Consider the following 20,313-nt stretch of genomic DNA (forward strand, 5'->3'; position numbering starts at 1 on the left):
TATCAGTGAGCTAACTAAGCTAATTATCACTTTAATTGGCTTTAATATGTTCCTGGCAGATTCTTTTGCACATTCAGTTGACTTGTACTGAAATTAAAATCGAGCGTTTGGGAGTCTTACAAACAACACTGGAGAATATATAGAGCATCTAATTAAAGAACTGAGGCTAAAGGTGAAATCCTTGTTTGTTCAATATATGTGCTTGAAGTTAAGTCAAGAAAAGTTTTCGTCAAACACTTCCGAGTATCTCAGCGTGACAGTGCTTATCTCTGTTTGGAGTCTGACAAAAAAAGTTCTGGCCATTTTCCGCTTCTAGCTATTGTCTGCCTCTTTCTTGTTGCTGAGCATTAAATAATCAGACACTCAGAGATAAAAACCAGAGATGTAAGAAGCAACATGTCACTACTGAGAAACCCCTGCTGGACTGTCTGGTCCCCCTGCCACGCTGTTGCTTTGAAAGCATGCTAGCATGTCACAGAACGCTATTTCTCTGCATGATGACAAGGCTGGATCTAAAGCTGATCTGCATCCTGTGGGATGTGATTCATCGGTGATTTATGCATATTTCACAGCATAGCATGTTTAATACACAGTAAATACCACAGCAATTGTTGTGGCAGCTGGAAATTTATTCCATGATTACAGAACGAGTAGCTGGGGTGTTATTAAAGTAAACCAGAAGCTTGTGTTGAATTCAGTTTGAAGCCATTATCAAAGGGTTATAATTCATTTATTATGCCTTTTAGTACAGCGGAAAAGAGGATAGAAATTTGGGAAGAGGAAGCGGGGGTGCTTGGGGCACTGTTGTCTTTGATTTTAGTGATTTATTTGAGGAACAAACCCTTTTGTTTGGCTTTCTGTTTGCGTGCATTTTGTCAGGATGTTGAAGGTTGTGTGTGCTGCGTTCAGCGGGTCATGAGTGATCCTGCTCTCAGTTTCACTATCCCTCTTTACTATGTCTCTCTCTGCTATTGCTCATTAGAGAGAGCTGCTGATCTTCTCATCACTGCTGCGTTCAATTAGCCCCTAACACCTCTTTAAAAGTGTCACTGGATTAGCTCTCATTTTGAACTGCTGGATGGGCCATATAAAGAGCTGGCAGCCAGGAAAAGGTAACACAAAACACTTTGGCTTGACTCATATTTATGCCAAAGGTATTGGCATTGAGAAGGGACATTTCTAAACCTGAAAACTCCTACAGACTGAAGAGTGCATCACTGTGAAATTACTAATCTATCAGAACTTATTTCAAAGACTAACTTATCAGAAATCAACCAGAAAGCAAAAGTAATCTAGTCAGACTGTTAGCAAAATGAAAAAGAGGGAGGTTTCTTTTGTAGATGTGAAAACACAGCAGGTGGAAAATAGCAGCAACATCCAATGAGCAGCGTCAATGTTCTGCCTGAATGCAGATAAATTTATATTGATTTTAAAGGTCATAATTTTAAAGGTGTGCTCATCTGGGGTTTTATTCTGTCCCTCTGGTGCCCCTGTAGTAGTTTTGCACAATTTACAACTCAATTTTCTTGTTTTTGAAAATCCTTATTTCAGCCTCTGTCTGAAACTCTTCTTTTAAAATGCTGTCTCTTTAAGGCTCCCTGCTCCACAAACCCACTTCCCTCTGATTGGCCAGCCCTCTGGATGCCTGTCAAGGGCAGAGTTATGGGAAGACCTTGGTTTTGTAGGCCTGCCCCTCTGGTGCAAGATGACTTCATCATTTTTGGAAGTGCTGGTGAAGATATTGTGCTGTTTTTAAATCAGTTGGTTTTTATTCAGGGATTTTTACAACAAATCAATACATAGTGGTTTAAAAATCTATATAATAACTCAGGTGCAATGTACATTTTAGGATATCCTTGGTCTCAGGATGCAGTATCAGTTATCAGGAAACATCTGTCATTTGTCAGATGAAAAAGCATCAGACTAAACACCCTCACTTAGACAAAACAGCACCATACCAGAAGACGTCAGACCAAACAGCTTCAGACCAACTGGCTTGACTCCTCAAACCAAACAGCATCAGATGAAACAGCCTCAGGTTTCATTATAAAAGTTATCAGGCAAAATAGCCTCAGAAAAAATGGCCTCAGGTGGAAGAAAGTTAAAATTACAGATTCTGTCACATGAATGCAGTGTCCCATCCTTAAACAAAACATGATTGTACAGTCATACCAAGGTAATAAAGCTAATAAATACACTTTTAGTGTCAAAAAGAACCTGATATATTGCTTGCAAAGCATCAGTAAGGCAGGGTATTAGGTGGGTAAATCTAAGAATACATTTCTATATGTTAACATAGCAAAAAATAAAAGGAAAACAGGGACTTACTCTCCTACCCAACGCAACTGGAAAGCAAATGCTGGTGTTGTAAATTTCGACCATCGAATCTGCACTTCCACTACCTTCAAAATAAAATATAATTTTGTGTTTTACCACTTGAGGCATTTTTTTTCTGAGGTCGTTTTGCCTGTTGACTCTTGTTATGAAACCTTAGGCTGTATCATCTGATGCTGCTTGGTTTAACGGTGTTTCCTCTGACAAATGACAATAGTTTTCCTCATAACTGATACCGCACCGCATGAGGATGCCCTAAAATGAACACCGTATCAAGGTCAATGTCAGGTCACATTAAACATAATGGCTCCATTTTAATCTGACTGTATCACATGCTGACCTACAAAGTAAAGCTAATCTGCTCCAGACTAAGTTGTGTTCAGTTTTAGCTTTAAATAGCTAATTGCTTTTACTGATTATGACATGAGGCTGTGCGTATTTAAAGATCCAATAGCTTGTGGATTGTAGATCATCAGCTAAAACAATGAATATATGGAGCTAAGTTAAGTTTGAAACAGTCACTTTTCTTTCATCGAGCCAGGGACTGAAAGCGTGCTGTTGCTGCTGGTCCCTTTCTTCTCATCTTACTTGCTTGCGGATCATACGTAAAATGATCCAGTGGAATGATCTGAAACTGGATTATGTTTGTAAACTTAGATCTTCAGGGATAGTTTTGCAGTGAAAGTTTAAAAACAACTTATCAGACTGGTTATTTATCATAGCGTGCACAAATAGCTAATTCAACATTTTCTATGGTTTTGTGTCTTTTTCTTTCATTTTTATCTTTATAGCATTACAGTCATGACTTTAGTTCTCATGAAGTCAGAGCGTCAGAACTAATCCCAGTCGCTGACTGTACTGCTGAATCTACCACAGTCAAAGTTTAAGAGTTTTCTGTGTGTAGCTGTTGTTTGATGCAAAAAGTCAGTTTAGATGGTAAAAGATATTGTTTAATCCTTGCAAGAATGTTACACATGCATCAGAAGGAATACAAAGGGGTGTTCATCGAACAATAAGTTGAACAATCTTTTATGCTCTCCATATACAATGTTAGAACGTCATCAGAGTCCTTGCACAAGAGTTGAACCAAACTCCTAAATCTCTGGTTGTTCCCTACGTCTATGCCGCTGTGCTACACTCCCACATTGCCCTGTTCTGTCTCACAGACTTCTAAGACTCATATCCAAGTTGTATTTTCTCCATTAGTTGTCATTTTTGGAGTAAATGGGATGTTTTTCAGATGGAAAATCAGATCATAGAATTTGGAAATGGCCATAGCTTCCTGCAGGCTTTGTTTTGTGCTTTGTCACAGTTTTAAAATCTGATTTTCAGGAAGCCAGTGACCACATTGTGTGCCCCTGTTTCTCTGTATCTTTGATCAGTTTTGTCCCTTACTGTCAATTAATTGTACTCCAGTTCTGGTCATTTAGTCTACTTAAGTGATTTATCTGAGGGCTGTCAGGTTGCAGGATGTGTTGCTTCTCAGCCTGACTGTGGGTGTGTGATGTTAGTGCCCTTTGTTGAAGTTTTTGTTGGTGCTGTCATTTTTTTTTACTGTTGTTTTGACATTAAATCTTTTAACACGTGTCATCCTGCTGAGCAATGAGTTAAGTTTAGGGGTGCACTGATCACAATTTTCTGGCCAATCACCGATCTTTAAATAGCCTGAACTGCCGATACCGATTTGGGCCAATTCCGATTTTATTTTATTTTTTTGTAACTGACAGCATATACCCTCAATGTTCCAATCTTGTTTTATTGAAAATCATTTAACAATACCTGTAAAATACTACTACAGTATATATATATATATATATATATATATATATATATATATATATATATATATATATATATATATATATATATATATATATATATACTCTTTTGTAGTTATGCATCAAATTTGAACCATAATATCATAGCACCAGGGGGTGTGGAGGTAATTTCCTGCGGCATAAAGGTCAAAGGATTCCATTTTTGCTCTCAATATATGTAACTAATGCCTGTTGTTTGTCTTTCAGTAAAAGGTACTGTGATCATTTTCATCTCAAAAAGAACATGCGTACAGTCTTATGATGTTTAACAAGAAAACAGCAGAGAAACACTCATCCGTTTAGGTCAGGGTTGCAGTGGCAACAGGAAAAACAGAAGGGCACAGATGTTGTATAAGCCTTGCAGCCCTTTTCAAGGTAACAAATGGCTTCAATTTGATAACAGAGGCAGGAGATTTTTTTCATTTAAATCCAATTAGACCTTAGTGTCTCATTTAACACTATTCACCGTGTAGTTGTTATTCACCTCTGCTAGCAGCAGGTAAACATCTCTGGCTTTCTGCAGTCTTGGCCCAATTTATATACATGGCTGAGAGAATGTCTTGTATACAGATCACCAACTTCATGTATATTTTTGCATTATCGGCTACTAAAGTGCCCCCCAAGCAGCAAGGTCTAAAAATATGAAGGCATCCAGAAGTGAAATAAAAACTGCAACAAACAAAAACCTCAGTTCATCAAGTGTCCACTTAAGGCTGGCTGCAGGAAGACTGAAAACCATATACACACCAAGTCCAAAAAAAGAGACTTTGATAGCATTAAAAGATGCATTTACAGCCATGTTAAAAAACAGCTTGAGTCGGAAAAGGTGATGATTTTTTTTCTTACTGGACTCTGAAGACAAGGCTCCATTCCTCTGTATTAGAAACACATGAGTTAATAGCTCTTTGATGAATGAATAAGTGCTCTTTTATATTTTTACAAGAGAATACAACAAAAAAAATGTCTTGAGTCTAGGTGAGAGTTAAAAATTTTAACTGAAGTCATATTGTAGTCTGTTAAAAGTGCTCTGATTTCAATGTCCATGTCGTCTTGAAAACAGAGGCTGCCCAGCATTCAGGACGATTTGTATGAATCTGATGAGCTGACAATCCCAATTCCATCACACAACTGTAAAAAAACTTTTCCTTTTGTCATGCTTCCTCCTGAATCCTCCAGCTCTCGACAGCTGGTGCATGGCTTAGTCTGCACAGAACAAGGGAAGGTCATTCATGCTTTTCTTCTCATCTCCCCGAAGCGCTGCCTCACAGTCAAAAGTCACTCTCATGCCTCGAGCTATTTCTCGATGCATCAGCTCAGATTTGAATCGCTGCCAGAGAAAAGAGTCTGTGTATCTCCAGATATAGCACCTTGCTGGTGCTTGCAAGTACTTATTATGTTTTATCTTGGTCTGATGCCCAGATATATATAGACCTCTTGGGTCTGACCTCCTGGCCCTTGTGTCAGAGATCAGGTCAAACCCTTCTGGCGGGACCTCACTGACTGACCCTCAGTACAGACTGGAGACTAGAGGTCCCTGCGCACGTCGAAAGAAACCTTCCTCCACAATCAAGAAGTGTTATTTTTAGCCTTGATGCTGTTTTTTTTAATCTTCACAATTCCTGCTCTGTGTTCCCTTTCTGTTTAACACTGTCTGATATCATACTGCATTTCTCAAATCTATTTGTTCTGCTGTTTATTCTCTCTTGTCACTTTAATATTCTTGTTATGCATTTCATTAGGGTTATTCTCTTCTTGTAGCACTTTGTAAACACTGTTTTTAGATTAATTATGTAACAGCAAGAACAGTCATCATCACTTGCAGCAGAGGGCTGCCTGCAGAAGAAATGGCAAGCTAAAAATAATAATAAATGATGCTCAGTGGTGCACTTCAAGAGTCAGTGAAGAGACCTTTCACCTTTGCACTCTGTTTGCACTCCATAACAACCACAGCAACAACAAAAAAATCATCAGTAGACAGCAAAATGAATATCCTTGTGCATCATTAGCTGTAAAAGACGTATCTGTGGGCTATGCTTTCATAAGAAACCTCACATCCTTTTTTTTTTTTTTTTACCTACGCAGCAGATGTGTCAGTGAATTACCTGCAATCAAAGGGCTTTACCTGTATCTCATACCTTAGTGTAAGATCGTGATGAACATTGCTAACTGAGTCAATAGATGTCGTTATCATGCACAGTCTCTTAAAGAAACGAGTCCCTCCTGTGTTCCTTTGTGTTATACACATAAATGTAACAGTCTGTAATAAGAAATGCACCAGAGCATTTTGGAGTGCAGTGATATTTAGTGTGAAAACTGAGCACTGCCAGCTTCTCCACTCCTCTGCTCTTCCCTACATAATCCTCCTAGCCTCTTTTACGCTTCACAGGAGTTCAGCACCACGGACAGTTCCCTGGCATCCGAACTACTGGACCTACATGAGAAACTCTGGTGTTGTCCAAGGTGCTGAAAGTGAGGCAGAGCTGGAATGTTGGGAAGCCAGAGCAGTTAATTAAAAAAAAAAACACACACAAAAAAAACCACACATATAACATGTCATAATTTCCCCCTCAGCTCTTTATAATTCATTCTTTGGCGAAGTATATACTACGATACTTCTGTTATAATACTATACTTCTTCACGCACACACAGCACAGGGAGCATGTGTATCCTTTTAGAGATCTAAAACTTAATTTACATGCACTGACATACACGTGCTCTTTCACTCAGTGAGCATGCGTCCTGTCCTTTTTTTACTAATTCCTCTGCACAAGCCGTAAACTGCAACATAAACGGTACAAAGCGTTTCATAATTACTAATTTCTCCTGGGGGGCTATTTTCCTAGTTTTGTCTCCAACTTGATTTTTCCCCCCTCACTATGCAGAGTAATGCTGTGCAGAAGGCGGGTCAGAGCGTCAGTGTGGGAGAAATCCAGGGGCCCATCATCAGTTGCGCTGAGTGAGCCGAGCTGAGAGATGCGCGTTCACTGAGCCGGGGAGAGGAGGACTCGCTGCGTTTCCTCCACCGCGCCTCACTTATAATAACCTTCTCATCACCAGCATGAGCATCTCGCCGCCCCGGGCTGAAGACAATTAAAAATACTACTCCTTCTGGATGGATTTTTGCTCTGGATTACTATAATTTATATTTTACACAGGCTTTATTCGTCCGGGTTCATCTCTTTTCACGAAAAAAAGGTAGGAGCAGAGTAAAACTGGGCTATTCGTTTTATTGACATGTATTTTCTTCATTAAGCGTTTTGGAGAGGCGTTTATGTTTCACCAGCCTTGATTCGTTTGAAAGAGTTTTCATTTCGGTGAATTTGACGTAGAATTGGTGACTTTGGAATGAGATTTGAGCGCAATGGGATGGTTTGGATGATGAGTTTGAAAGCTCTCGTCCGCAGTTCAACCACACAAGAGCGGCTGATTTGAGGTGAAACCGCATCTCCCGAGACCACGTTTTTTTTGTCAGTGCAGGGTTTTGTGACAAACATATTTGAGGTGATTGAATCAAAAGCGATGAGACGGAAAGTTTCAGCTCAGTGCATCGCGTGTCTCGGCGGGGACAGCTCCGTATAGCGCGATATGTTTTTTATTCACAACAGCAGAAACTGCCAGAACTTCTGACGGTTAACGCATGATTTCTAACAATGACACACCTGGCTGTTGCTCAAATTTCCTTTCGCTATTTTTCAAAGCAAGATTTTGTGAGCCCTTGAGCAACAGTCAGACTGCCACCGTGCGAGGAGCAGAGGGAAAGCTGGCGCGCTGCTGGAAAATGTTACTGCCCGCTGTTTAATTCATCGGTGCAGGGCTGCTGCAGATCGGGTTTCTAGCCTGCTTACTCTCGATTGAAGATATAACACCATCTCTCACATGAGCAAAATAACTTATTTAATCTATTACAGCACTGACTATGTCTCTCACGTTTTAAAACATAAATAATTGGGATGTACACTCCAACGTGGCTTTAAATGGAGACTGAAGCATGAACTGTGTTTAATATTCCTGCAATAACTTCTGCTATTACTCTAAACGGGCTGACAGAGACTTTCCTTAAGGTCTGTTGATTATTGCTGACCAAAACAACAGAATAGTGATTATGTCAAAGGGCTTTAACAATGCAATTTCATAGTTACTGTATAGCCCATGAGTTTAAAATGACACTATTTCTAGACTAAAAACAAAGCAATTTTGCGTATATGAAGCATTTTTGTTATTGCTTGAGAGCATTTTTTTACATCTGTGCTCAAAAGAGATACTCTTAGTGTAGGACCTCTCACTACGATGAAAGGATTAAAGGATGTAGTGACAGTTGTCAGGAAAATGGGTTAAACACATTTCCTGTTTGAGAACCAAATAAAAATTCTGGGACTTCAAACTAATCTTGTTCACTGTTTGTTAGTGACCGCCATCCAACTCCCCAAAGGCCCTCCGGTGGTCCCTGGACCTTACTTTGTTCGACCAGTAGTGGTATAGCAGGTCCAGACACACTCCCAGCGTAGCATCCCCTTGTCTGCTGTGACTGATGTGGGATTAAATCGTTCCTGCAGGCTGCAGTCTGTGATGGACAGGGTGCACAGCGGGGGATGGAGGGGTCTCCAGTGTGTGCTGGGGGTCTATGGGCTGTATTACAAAACATGTCAATAAATCTGCGGCTCTGAAGCTGGGTGCATCAATGCATCATTTATAGCCAGTGACGGTATCCTGCGCGGGTCATCTCATATCCTTTTCCATTTAATAATTCAGCGTGTATGTATCCCAGAAAATATGTGCTTATTCTAGCATGCTAATAACTCTATGAAGAACAAGATAGCTAACGGAAACGGAAAGGGTTTACCACGAGGGTGAAGTGCACATCTGTATCATTTCTAATTCTGCACATTTTTTTTTCTTTTTAATTACTCAAGGTTGAATTGTTGCTTGTGTTTATTTAGAAAATTGAAAACTTATTTCTTAAATTGACCCAAATTGGCTTTTTATTTATGTATTTTTCTCTTCAGAATGAGAATGGGGATGGGTAAGGGTGCCATGAGGTTAGCTAAAGGGCACATTTCATCTTAAGTCTCAAGTCTGTAAAATGTGTTGTACAATAGCTGGGCTGTTATTTACATGAAATACAACATATAAAAATGCTGCAATAGTCAGAGAGTTTCTCATGATGATTTGAAATTTCTATAATTTTTCAGTTTAAGGTGTCTGACTTTATGGAAACCACTAATTTCTTCACCCATTGCTGCTTTAGTTAACTGAGAGAGAACATGCTAGCACTGTAAGCACTCCCTGTCATATCTATGGCTCACAGGGACACCTGATGCCTAAGTTAGGCCCCACACACACACAATAAGTTGTGTTAATTGAAAAGAAGCCAGAGCCAATTTTGATACCACTCTTGCATCTCAGGTTTCATGGCCATATGAAGATTAGATTGTACAGAGGATGCAGAGCACACAGCACATTTCTACAGCTAGTGGTTTGGATTGACACAGCTGTGTTCAGAGTTATTTTCACCACACAGAACCTTTTAACCTCTGCGCTGTCTTACTGAGTCACTTCTAAGACAAAGACAATGATCCAGCCAGGCAACTTAGTGTTGTCAGTGAGACGTACACATGCACACACCTTCACGGGGACACACATGCATGCACACGCAGTACATTAGCATAGGTATCAGTTACTAGAATTCAATAGCTTGCCTGCTGCAGCAAGATTAACTATTCAGGGCAGGTGGTTAAAGGCCCTATTGTGTTGCATGGTGCTGTGCTTCTGTCATGATTGGACAATGCATTTGTCTGGTGGGCAGCCCACTGCCAAAACAATTGCAAGGGCAAAGGGCTGGAAGAGTACACACACATATAAGGTTTCACCATGTGAATCATTTCTGGTCCCGCTGAGCAAATTTAAACAGAGCTGAATGAGTACAAGAGTCGCAAACAAGGGCTGGTGCACTAGTTAATATTCCACAGCAGTGTCATCCAGGTTTCTGTGTTGGGAAAAGAATTAATATGCATTCAGCGGGAGAGAATTTGAAAAAAGAAATGTTAATAGCAGCAAGATTCAAGTATGAAGTGGCGCCATCCTTACATCTTTCTGAATTGCTGTTTATGATTGTAATCCCCCAAAGACATGCAAATGAGCGAGAGTGGTGGTGGATAATTAGTCATATTTATCAGGATCCCAGCAGGCCCCTACAGGAAGCAGGCTAACGTTTGAGGCTTAACACATGTTGTGGCTCACCTCAGTGAGTTTTTGCTCATCACAGAATCAGCGCTAGGAGTCACTTTTACATAAATGAATATTTTTGTCACATAATTATTCTATTGTGCAAACAGCTACCTGGGACTTGGATCGTAAAGTTCAGGCATAAAAAAATCAAATTATACTTTGATAGTTCTCTGCGTTGATCAACAGCTAAAACGGGTAATTGGGAGACATGGTACGCTAAGTGAAATGCTCTTATTAATTACTAATGGATGATAATGGTGTTAGTTAGTGGAATTTAACAGCCACATGGAGAGTTAAGCCTGAGTTGAGTAGGGCTTTTGGTATCCTCTTATAGAGCAATCCAAACCCATTGGCCTGACACTATTCATCTCAGATGCTTTTATATTCTACTTTTTGGAAAAAAAAAATGCACAGCCTCTGATTTGTCTCAACTTGACTATATAAATAAAGTAATGTAATGGTAAAACCAGGGGCGGTGTTAGGGCTGGGCCCAAAGTTCCCAGGCTCACCCTAAGCTTTTCTTTAAGTTTTATTTATTTATTTATATTTTAATCAATTCAAACAGAGCATTTTAAAATTTTGTCACTTCATGTTGATCTTGTTAGTGTTTGAGTCTGTCTTTGTAAAATGAGTCATGGTCTTTGCCTGCTGGACAATAACTAAAAAAAATGAGTCAAGAAAAAATTCAGCTTTATGTGAGCAGGATCAGAACATCATTTCGGGAAACACTGCAGATTTTTTTTTTTTACTGGGGTTAATTTCCTTGCTCTTACAGCTTATTACAGATAGAACGCCGTAACAGTGCAGGTTTCAGGTGCGTTAGAGCACCACTCTTTGGTCAGTATCATGGAGAGCAACTGCAGGTAGATCTGTCTAATGCACACAGAGATTATAAAAATGCAATTAGAGGTGAAAAAAAGCAACCAAACCTGCTTTAAAACCACACACAGTAGCATAAGTTACTGGTTGCAAAGTAACTTTCTCAAACTCAACTTCTTGAAATCCTGACTTTGCTTTTTCCTTGCACCTTTTAACTGTTTTTGTCTAGTTTTTTACTGTTATTGGATTATTTTGTATAATTCTATCTTTTTCTTTGTTTACCTTGTGAAGCATCTTTAAATTTTTTGAAAAGCGCGATTAGTAGTAGTAGTAGTTTATTGTCAGTCATTTTAATTAATTAAATGAATGATGTACAAACTTTGTCACTTAAGGCCCAGGCAAAATTTGTCTGGCCCACCCAGAACTAAAATCCTGGCTCTGTCCCAGGGTAAAACCCTCCAAAATGCTGTCTTTAAATGATCTCTGGGTTGTTGATGGTTGTGGATCAATTTGATTGTAAGAAATAGCTGGTTTGTTGCAGTAATAATATGTGAACAGATGCAATTTTGAAAATATTTCATTATTTCTTCTATCCCATGGGGCTACAAACCACCTATTCATTGTCACTAATTTTGTTTTGTTTTATTGTTTTTGTGCCATCTGACAGTGAATGCCATGACACTTTGTTTAAGTGATCTCCTTTTTTTTCAGGTTTGTCAAAGGTGTTAGATTGAACCATGGGGCACGGAACTGGACCAACAATGAAGGTCATGCGCTTCAATCCAGGAAGTCGCCTCAAGGAAAAGTCCAAAGATGCAGCTCTGAATCACTGACAGAATACACAAAGGAGCACCTTCATCTCGGCTCTTTCACCTGTCCACTTTGTGGGGAATTGGATACTTTCCTGTGTATTTCTTCGTAGCCTTGGCTGAGAAGATTCGGCTCATCCATTATCAACATTAGATCTAGCTCACAAATAAAAAGAGGATATTGCCCTCTCTGCTTGACTGTGAAATTATCTATGTGGAATATAATATTGGCAGATAAATCCAGGCGTAATCAGATGTTATCACTTTGAGGATCTCACTCCTGTTCTCATCCTCATCTGGTTTATCCTCTTATTCTCTACAATGAATCCCAAGAGCATACCTGGGCATGTCCTCTTGCTGCTAAGTACCATGCTGGGCCTGAGCGTAGGCCTGGAGTTTACTGGCTCTGAAGGTCAGTGGGCTCGCTACCTGCGCTGGGACGCCAGCTCCAGAAGTGACCTGACATTTCAATTCAAGACTTCAGAATCAGAAGGCCTGCTGCTCTATTTCGACGACGGCGGATATTGCGACTTTCTTCTCCTGGCTGTATCTGAGGGTAAACTGCAGCTCCGTGTCAGCATCGACTGCGCAGAGACCACCATCACCTCCAACAAGATGGTCAACGACAGCCGCTGGCACTTTGCTGCCATCAATAGGCACAATTTGCGGACTGGCTTGGCCGTGGACGGTCAGACCAAGACAGAGGAGGTGCGGCCCCAGAGACAGTTCATGAAGATAGTCAGCGACCTCTTCCTGGGAGGACTCCCCGGGGACATCCGCACATCGGCCATCACCCTGCCCTCTGTCCGTGAGTTGCCACCTTTCAAGGGAATTATCACAGACCTCAGTTATGGAAGTAAGCTACCCACACTCATCAACAGTCAGAAAGTACGCTTGGAAATGATGGGCCTCTGCACGGACAACCCCTGTGAGAACGGTGGGATCTGCTCGCTGGCAGATGGAGAAACCTACTGTGACTGCTCCAAAACGGGATATGTAGGTCGATACTGCACTGAAGGTAAGAGGGCTGCCCCCAGAGCTTTCCGTGTCAAGCGCAGAATATTGATTAAAATCCTGTAAGTTTTCATTCAAGTATAAACCTTGGAGCTGATGTTCTGTTTGCCTACTGGTACACTTTTTAAAAAACTTGCTGTAGCTCATATTTTCTTTCTACATCGCATTTCATGTTAAAACTGCCTAACACTTTGTGGCTTAAAACTCCCTGAATCATAATGTTTCTTTCCATGTTGTTGCTCCTCTTAGAAAGTCTTCATATTTCATGTGGGAGTTAAATTGGAGGTGATGTGCTCAGCGTTTCCTCTTCCTTCACAGTTATTACTTTTGATGAGGAAGCGGTGGATACAGCATTAGCTGATATGACTAAAATTACAACACTCAGTTCTCTTCTCTCCGTTAAATGTATTCAGCTCCTGCAAGCTGGTGCAGGGACCTGAAGGTATACACTGTGTTTGGATGAGAAACAACTTCATCTAGTTTCCCTCTGCTTCTGTGCCAAGGTCATCTCTTTTTTGGGGGGTGGAATGAGCTGCAGCACTTTGACAATATTCTATCTTTTTCTATCTTCACACCTTTAAAAGTGTAGGCAAACATACTATGGTTTTTCCAGCTAATACTTATGTCTGCTATCAAACAAGCCTGTGATTTTCCTTGTACTGTATCTCCTGCTCGAGCCACTTTGTCTTCAAATCTACATGTTTCATTTCAAACCACTTCTCATGGCCTTTAGATTAATGTCAGATGATGCCAAGAATAACTCCACTTCCTTCTCTTTCTGCTTCTGCATCTTCAGTGTCATGCAAGATATTTAATAATCCTGAAAATACACTATTTCACAATAATCTTATTCTCTTTTCTTCTTGTGTATGGGCTGTGAAAGATAACTATGTGTGAATAGACCCATGTCAAATTTCCTCCACCGCTGACCCACTTCCTGCCTGTCAAAATCAAGCTGACATGGTTTAGGGATGACTTTATTGCACTGAAAACCAGGGGAATGCTCACGCTCACTGAATGCTACAGCTCTGTTTGCAGGCTATTTTAAAACACGTCCGATACAGTTAAGACGTTATAGTTTCCTGCCATATAAGCATGCAGTTTGAATAAGCAATTGCAGATTCTTTGTGTAGTGGTTTCGCTGTGTTTGGTTTCATAACGTGTCCTATCATTTGCTGCTCAAACGAAGCTGTTTGGAGCTTAAATCCCAAGCACTAGCCTGTGGCATTGCTGCGGATAGCACGCGATGTGCTGGTTGCAGAGCAGTCAAGCGGACGGACTGGACTTGCCCTCTTTTCGCTTCATCCCATTCGCTCATTGCCTCTGTCGAACAGTCAAAGCAGCAAGAAGAGGAGGAGGTGGAGGAGGTGGGGAAGGAGGAAGTGATCCATTTGTCTGAGAGCACCCTGAGCCGATAGGGGAGCGGTGACATCTTCGTGGTAGAACAACCAAGACTTAAAGAGTGTGTCTGTGAGTCAACCAGACAGCTTTCACGAAGAAGAGACGGGCATAGCTTCGCCCCGGGGCAAAGCGAGTGTGATGAGTGCATCCACCACAGGCCCTTGTACCCCAATTTGTCCCAGGAGGTCAGCTGTAGGACAAGCACTGACCCTTCTTACTTCTGCTCTGTCTTCCTTGCACAGACCAGCACATGTTTTTGCACACCTCCTCTCCAACTTCTTTTGTTTTCAAGCCATAAAAGAGCGTGGCATGAAGGGTAGCTCCCAGCTGATGTGACTGCTGCTCTTTCCTGCCTTCCCATTAACTGATGTGGCTGATTGTTGATTATGCCACAGAGACAGGGAGCCATAATTAGGAGGATAATGAGAACAGAGATGGCTAATTTGCCTGGAAAATGCCTGCACAAACAGCGTCTATTCAAACCGTCCGTCGGCAAACTACCATGCAAACTTTTATCGTTGCGTCCACATGTCTACAAGAGCCATAACACTTGTTGTTTGAGCTTCCCCTGAAGCAGCTAATGCTTTAGAGCTCTCAAACTTTGCCATTTGGTTGCAGTTAGATGTGAACAACTGCTCAGCACACCTGTCTTTATCTGCATACTGTTGATTATGCTCTACATTAACGAGCAATGAAAGCAATCTGTCAAACCTGTGAATATTTATACGTAACATTATCAGGCTGCGCAGGCCGGGTCTGGCATCAACGCGCTCAGACGCATTTGCATTTAGCAGGCGTGCACACACACACACACACACACACACACACACACACACAACAACAACAAGGCCCCGGAGCTGCTCGTTAACATGGGCAGATGGCTGACTGACTGAGTGGACTGGGCCTCAGAAGCATTTTGCCAGCCGTATTCCTAATGGTAGCCTGCTAGCCCACTGGCCTAGAAGCAAAATATGAGAAGTGGGTAGAATTTACGTGAGATTAAAAAAAAAAAAATGGAAAAAGGAAAAACTGCAGAGCCTTTCCTGTGCAAAAAAAAATCCCCATATCCCCACACTATCTGCCCTTTCTTGGTTTGCATTTTTTCGCATCATGGGACAGCTGGGTTAGCATTCTGCTGAAGCATCATCGCTCCAACACACTGGGAGTCATGCAACCGTCCTCTCTGTCCCACTCTCTTTAAACTCTTGCAGCTTTTCCCTTCAACCATGCAGCTCGGCTAGCAGCTTAACACCAAAAACAGTTGGCCGTAAAACACATGTTGGGTCCCTCCTCCTCCGTGTGGATCAGGATGTATCACTGACTAACTGTGTCAGGGCATGGAGCTGGAATTAGACACCCCTTTACCACTCGCTCTTCACACGAGTCAACTTTGGCAGGCTGTTCTGCAATCGTGTCTCCGTTTATAACTCTTACTTCCTTCTGTTGAATCATCTTTAAAATCAACATGATTCTCAGCTGAGCAAACAGCAGTATCTTTTATGGTAATGATCCAGATATTGTCCCTCATTCAGTTCAATTAAATTAATAGGGGTGACATTATGAAGTCTCTTGAATACCTCTGGGTTTTGCAGTTAGGATGTGATATGCATAAGGCCAAGGTCATTAGGAACCACACTGGACTGGTAGATGAATATGTAAAACATTCTCCCTTTCAGATTCACACATCCATCCTTTGAAATAACAGTTCAAGGTCCTTTTTATCAAAAAAAAAAAATATTCACACTGGTTTGATGGAAGGCTAGTAATTGAAGGCTTGGGCAAGCAAACTGTTAAGCAAGTGCTAAAATGGTGCCTTCAGGCTTAGCTTTGGGGATTAATAAACAGACATGGAAAAAATGACAGTTACAATAATCTTACTATAAAAAGTAGGTCATGGGGAAAAAAAAGGAAAAAACGGTGCGGGGGACGTGGCTGATTCCAGCGCAGAGGGCATTTGTGTCTAGTGCCCGAGCTGAAAATTATGTTTGGATTTGAGTGGTGAAGCTGCTAGTAAAATAGAGCAGAGGATTACGCTCGGACCACATGTCCTCCTCAGCACATTGGCTTGTTCTGGGTGCTGTCGCATCAAGAGAAAGGGTTTTATCTACATGGGGAACTGAGCGGTTAACACGCACACCAAGTGTATGCAAACACATGAGCCGGCTCGGTCAGGGGTTTTTAAGTTCTTGAGAGGTGGAGCTGTAACGCCGCTGTCCATCAGCTGGCCACTTCCTCCCTTCTTCCCTCCCCCCACGTCCTTTTTCCTCTCCCAATGTCACCCTTCTGGTGCTGGAGGAGAAGTAGCAGCCATTTTGACTCCCTAAAGGTTTTTTTTTTTTTTTACCTAGCCTTTCTTCCAATCTTTCCCCTCTCCATATGCCCTCTGTCCAATGATATTTATGTCCTCAGCTGAGTTTGTTGAATCATAAAAGGGCTTAATGTCACCAAAGAGGAAAATAAAGCATGAAAATCCTTTGCTATATTCAGTGGTGGGAAACAGGCCAGGCTTCATGCAGCCTGAGCAGAGATCAAGGCACAGCACTGAGTCAAATTTACATCAGATATTTTGCATTAGAGCCGACACTTGAAATGTCTAATGTGGTCCGTCTTAATTAAGATTTGTTTAATTTCCTCTTGTCAGTCCTTGATGCTCTCGAGGGGCTTTGATTACAGAAATCTCTCAATATTAATTTAAGCCCACAAGCACCAAGTTTGATACAGAAGGGTTACGAAGGATGCTGCATGAAAACCCAACACATACCCTCAGATTCACCCAGGCTGGGTTCAGGAGTGATCTAAACCAGAGTGGCATGTTTGACACCCTGAAGGTGTCGTCCATGGCTAAAATCCTGGTGAGAATGTTTTTTTTTCAGCAAGAGTTGAAACTTAATGTCTGACTTATTCATTATTCTTCTTCTTCCCACGCTTTGAGTTCCCTTGGTGAGCATTCCCCTGAGACAATCGCAAGAGCTGTGTTGAATTTGGGTTGGTGTAAGGGGAACGGTTGGATGTGGGGTGAAAAGGGCAAAATGGGGCGGTGGAGGAGAAAGATATGGGTCTGAGGAGGAGCATCCAAAAATCCACAAACCTCACGACACCATAAATCATCACAGATTTATGCTTCTTTAACGTGTGTGAGGTGTCTTGTGTGATTTGAGGTGTTGAATATTATGTTTCTGTGACGATATTCGAAATGTGACAGAGTTGTTTTAACAAAGGTGTAACGTTGATCTGATTCCAAGAACAAACGGGACAGATTTAGAGTGAAGTGTTTCTCTCCACAGGGGTTAATACTGTTATTTTGATCAGGCATGTAAAGGGGCAGCTCTGTGCCCCCTTACATGGAAAAAAAGCATAGTAGTGTGTTTTGTTTGCATGCTAGCTCCACATGCAAACTTGGTTAAAGTGTGTCGCTAATTCTGGACTTCTCTTTGCTCTTCCTGCTCTTCTGTGATTACTCCACAGCAGTCCAGAGAACACCAGGTGAGTTTTAAGAAGGACTTTTACTACTTTTGGCTAAACATGAACAAAATTTCATCTTAACTTTTTAAATTTTCTTACCCAGTCAGTTGCAAAAATGTACCAGTAACCTTGTTCTTTAATTCAGAAATGCTCTTTATTGATTTAACAACCTGCAGAGCTACTTTAAATTCACACTGTATTGCACTCTTTATTAGCCGTTTGTCTACTCCAACAGAAAGCTTTTAAATGCATCTGGGAAAGCTTTGCTTTTAGTGTGCTCGCCATGTTTTGTCCTCATACAAAGCATGCAAACTGACAATACAACTGTGGTATTGGTGTGCTGTTGTTTTCCTAAATCCTCTCTCTGTCCCTCTCTGGTTTTTCTCTCCAAGGCCTCGCACACCTGAAGGCAGAGCAAGGTACTCTGTTCTTTGTCTTTCTAGAGTTCTGTTGTTTTCTTGTTCACTCGCGCCTGGCTTGGTTTTGGGGCGTAATGTTACGCCGTGTGCCTCCACTACCTGTCCGTGTGCATTTGTGTGTTGCATTGCTCCTGCAGAGAAGTGGGAGGGTTTTTGTGTGTTTGTGTGTGTGTGTTGAAAGGGAGGGAGAAGGGCTGCATGGCGGCGCGGCATGTTTCTCATCTCACCTCCACCACGCTGCACGCTCTCTTCCCCCCTCTCCATGGCTCCGTGTATCCTCACCCTTTATTCACCCAGGTTTCTGTGTATTACATAATTGTGTACTGTTCTCAGTTCCACGGCTAACATGCAGTGACACACTCCACTGTTCCTGTTCGACCTCTGCAGCGACTCGGTAGGGGAGGGGGGGAGGATGAAATCCAGGGAAGCAGGAGGGTTGAGAAGAAAATCACTGAAATTAGGGTAGACAGCTCGGAGTAAGAGGAAGAGGGGTCTGGAGGTAGAGAAGGGGAAGAAGAAAATAAAAAGCAAACAGTGTCATGTTAGGTAAGGTGCACATGAAAGACAGAGCTTAGTATTGCTGCCAATTATTTCCATATTTACATCCTGAGCTGGAGTAGAGAAGTAGTTCTGGATGAAGAGAGGGGTGTGATGATTGTGTATCGACTCAGACTTTAATCCCTCAGACTGCATCCCGTCAGTGATGCAACTACATTTAATGTCAGCTTCTCTTTCAAACCATAGCCAACATATTTCTCTTACTTCAAATACATGTTGTTTTTTTTGTTTTTTTGCCTAGCCTCAGCTATAACTACAGTTAAGAATATTTGCATCACTTGCATCATCATCGTTTGCATTGAAGTCTTTTCCTGACCTGAACTAAACCATGATCTGTTATCAGCCCTTAAAACAGAAGTGAGCTGTGTGACAACTTAAACATATTTTGCCAATTTGTCACTTAGAAACATATCCTGGCAATGGAAGAATAGTTCACAGATGCATTGTTGTGCTTTTTGTGTTTTTAAAGGTTTTTTATCACTGCTGAGGTTGAATCTAAAAGTGGCTGTAGAGCAAACTTAAAGATGCTATGAGGAGGATCTATTTTTAACGAATTGTATTGAGTCTCCTCACACTGCTGTAAATTACTTTTAGTGAAGCGTATATTTGTTTTGGGATTAAATAGAGATCAGATCCAAATAAATTTTCTTTGTTCAAGACAACTTTTTAACTGGATACAACGCATCGAGGTAGGGGGCTTACCAGTACAGATACATAGTGCTACAGTTTGCAACGTGACATCAAGCTGACTAAATGTTAGCGGCAGTGGCAGTTCGGTGCTCTAGTGTATCTGTAGGCTAATGTGACAACAAGTAAACACTGTCAGTTTGTGAGTAGTTTAGTAGCTATTTATATTTAGCACAGCTAGCAGCCCGGTGCTCTAGGACATGTCTGTAATGTGTAAGGTTAGTAAATTCTGGTTAGCTATGTCTTGCTAATCGTCTACCTAGCAGAGCTAACGTAACCTCACTCTGCATTTTATTGATAGACTCTCAAGTTTGAACAGACCACTGCAGAGTAACGGCTGACTGTGGGTTGGAATGAACATTATCACAAACAGTTCAGCTCCAAAGCTATAGAGTGATACAGCCCAAGCTAAAGGCTAATTAGCCAAACTGGAAGCTAAGAAGTAGCAATTTAAAATAACATGTATTTGCGCTGAAAATCTCATTTTAAAGTGTGGATTATGATCAGGCATATATCTAGAAGGGAGACTTTTTCAAGATCACTTTCAAACTCCTCACAGCCCCTTTAAAGCATTTTTTGTATAGAAACAGCCGAGGATGCCAAAGTAAATCTGCAACAATTCAAGGTCTGGAAGCTTGTACAAAAAAAGTCAGGCAGAAGTCACCTGATAGACACACTGAGAAGTTTTGTCATGGTTAGATGTGAAGAAAAGTGTCGCACTGTCTACCTGAAAGCCCAGACATGGACAAGTGATATTTTAGATTGGT

General features: G+C 41.3%; 1 protein-coding gene across 14 annotated transcripts in view; it reads left to right on the forward strand.

Annotated features, from left to right (window-relative positions):
• Positions 1–7,045: 7,045 nt before the first annotated feature.
• The window catches only part of nrxn3b (neurexin 3b), a 436,915-nt gene continuing 423,647 nt past the window's right edge, over positions 7,046–20,313 (forward strand). For 5 of the 14 annotated variants that reach the window (XM_074684954.1, XM_074684945.1, XM_074684948.1 and 2 more), the window contains exons 1-4: positions 7,061–7,347; positions 11,908–13,023; positions 17,886–17,903; positions 18,275–18,301. In XM_074684954.1, the coding sequence (XP_074541055.1) occupies positions 12,327–13,023; positions 17,886–17,903; positions 18,275–18,301 (742 nt within the window). In that variant the 5' untranslated portion in view covers positions 7,061–7,347; positions 11,908–12,326. Of the gene's footprint in view, positions 7,348–11,907; positions 13,024–17,885; positions 17,904–18,274; positions 18,302–20,313 lie in introns of all 14 variants that reach the window. The other 9 variants (XM_074684951.1, XM_074684953.1, XR_012599431.1 and 6 more) reach the window with 8 other exon arrangements.

The sequence above is a fragment of the Halichoeres trimaculatus genome, unplaced genomic scaffold (assembly GCF_033239565.1).
Source record: "Halichoeres trimaculatus isolate MK-OKI-2021-1 unplaced genomic scaffold, fHalTri1.1 fHalTri1_scaffold_13, whole genome shotgun sequence".
Classification (NCBI taxonomy): Eukaryota; Metazoa; Chordata; class Actinopteri; order Labriformes; family Labridae; genus Halichoeres; species Halichoeres trimaculatus.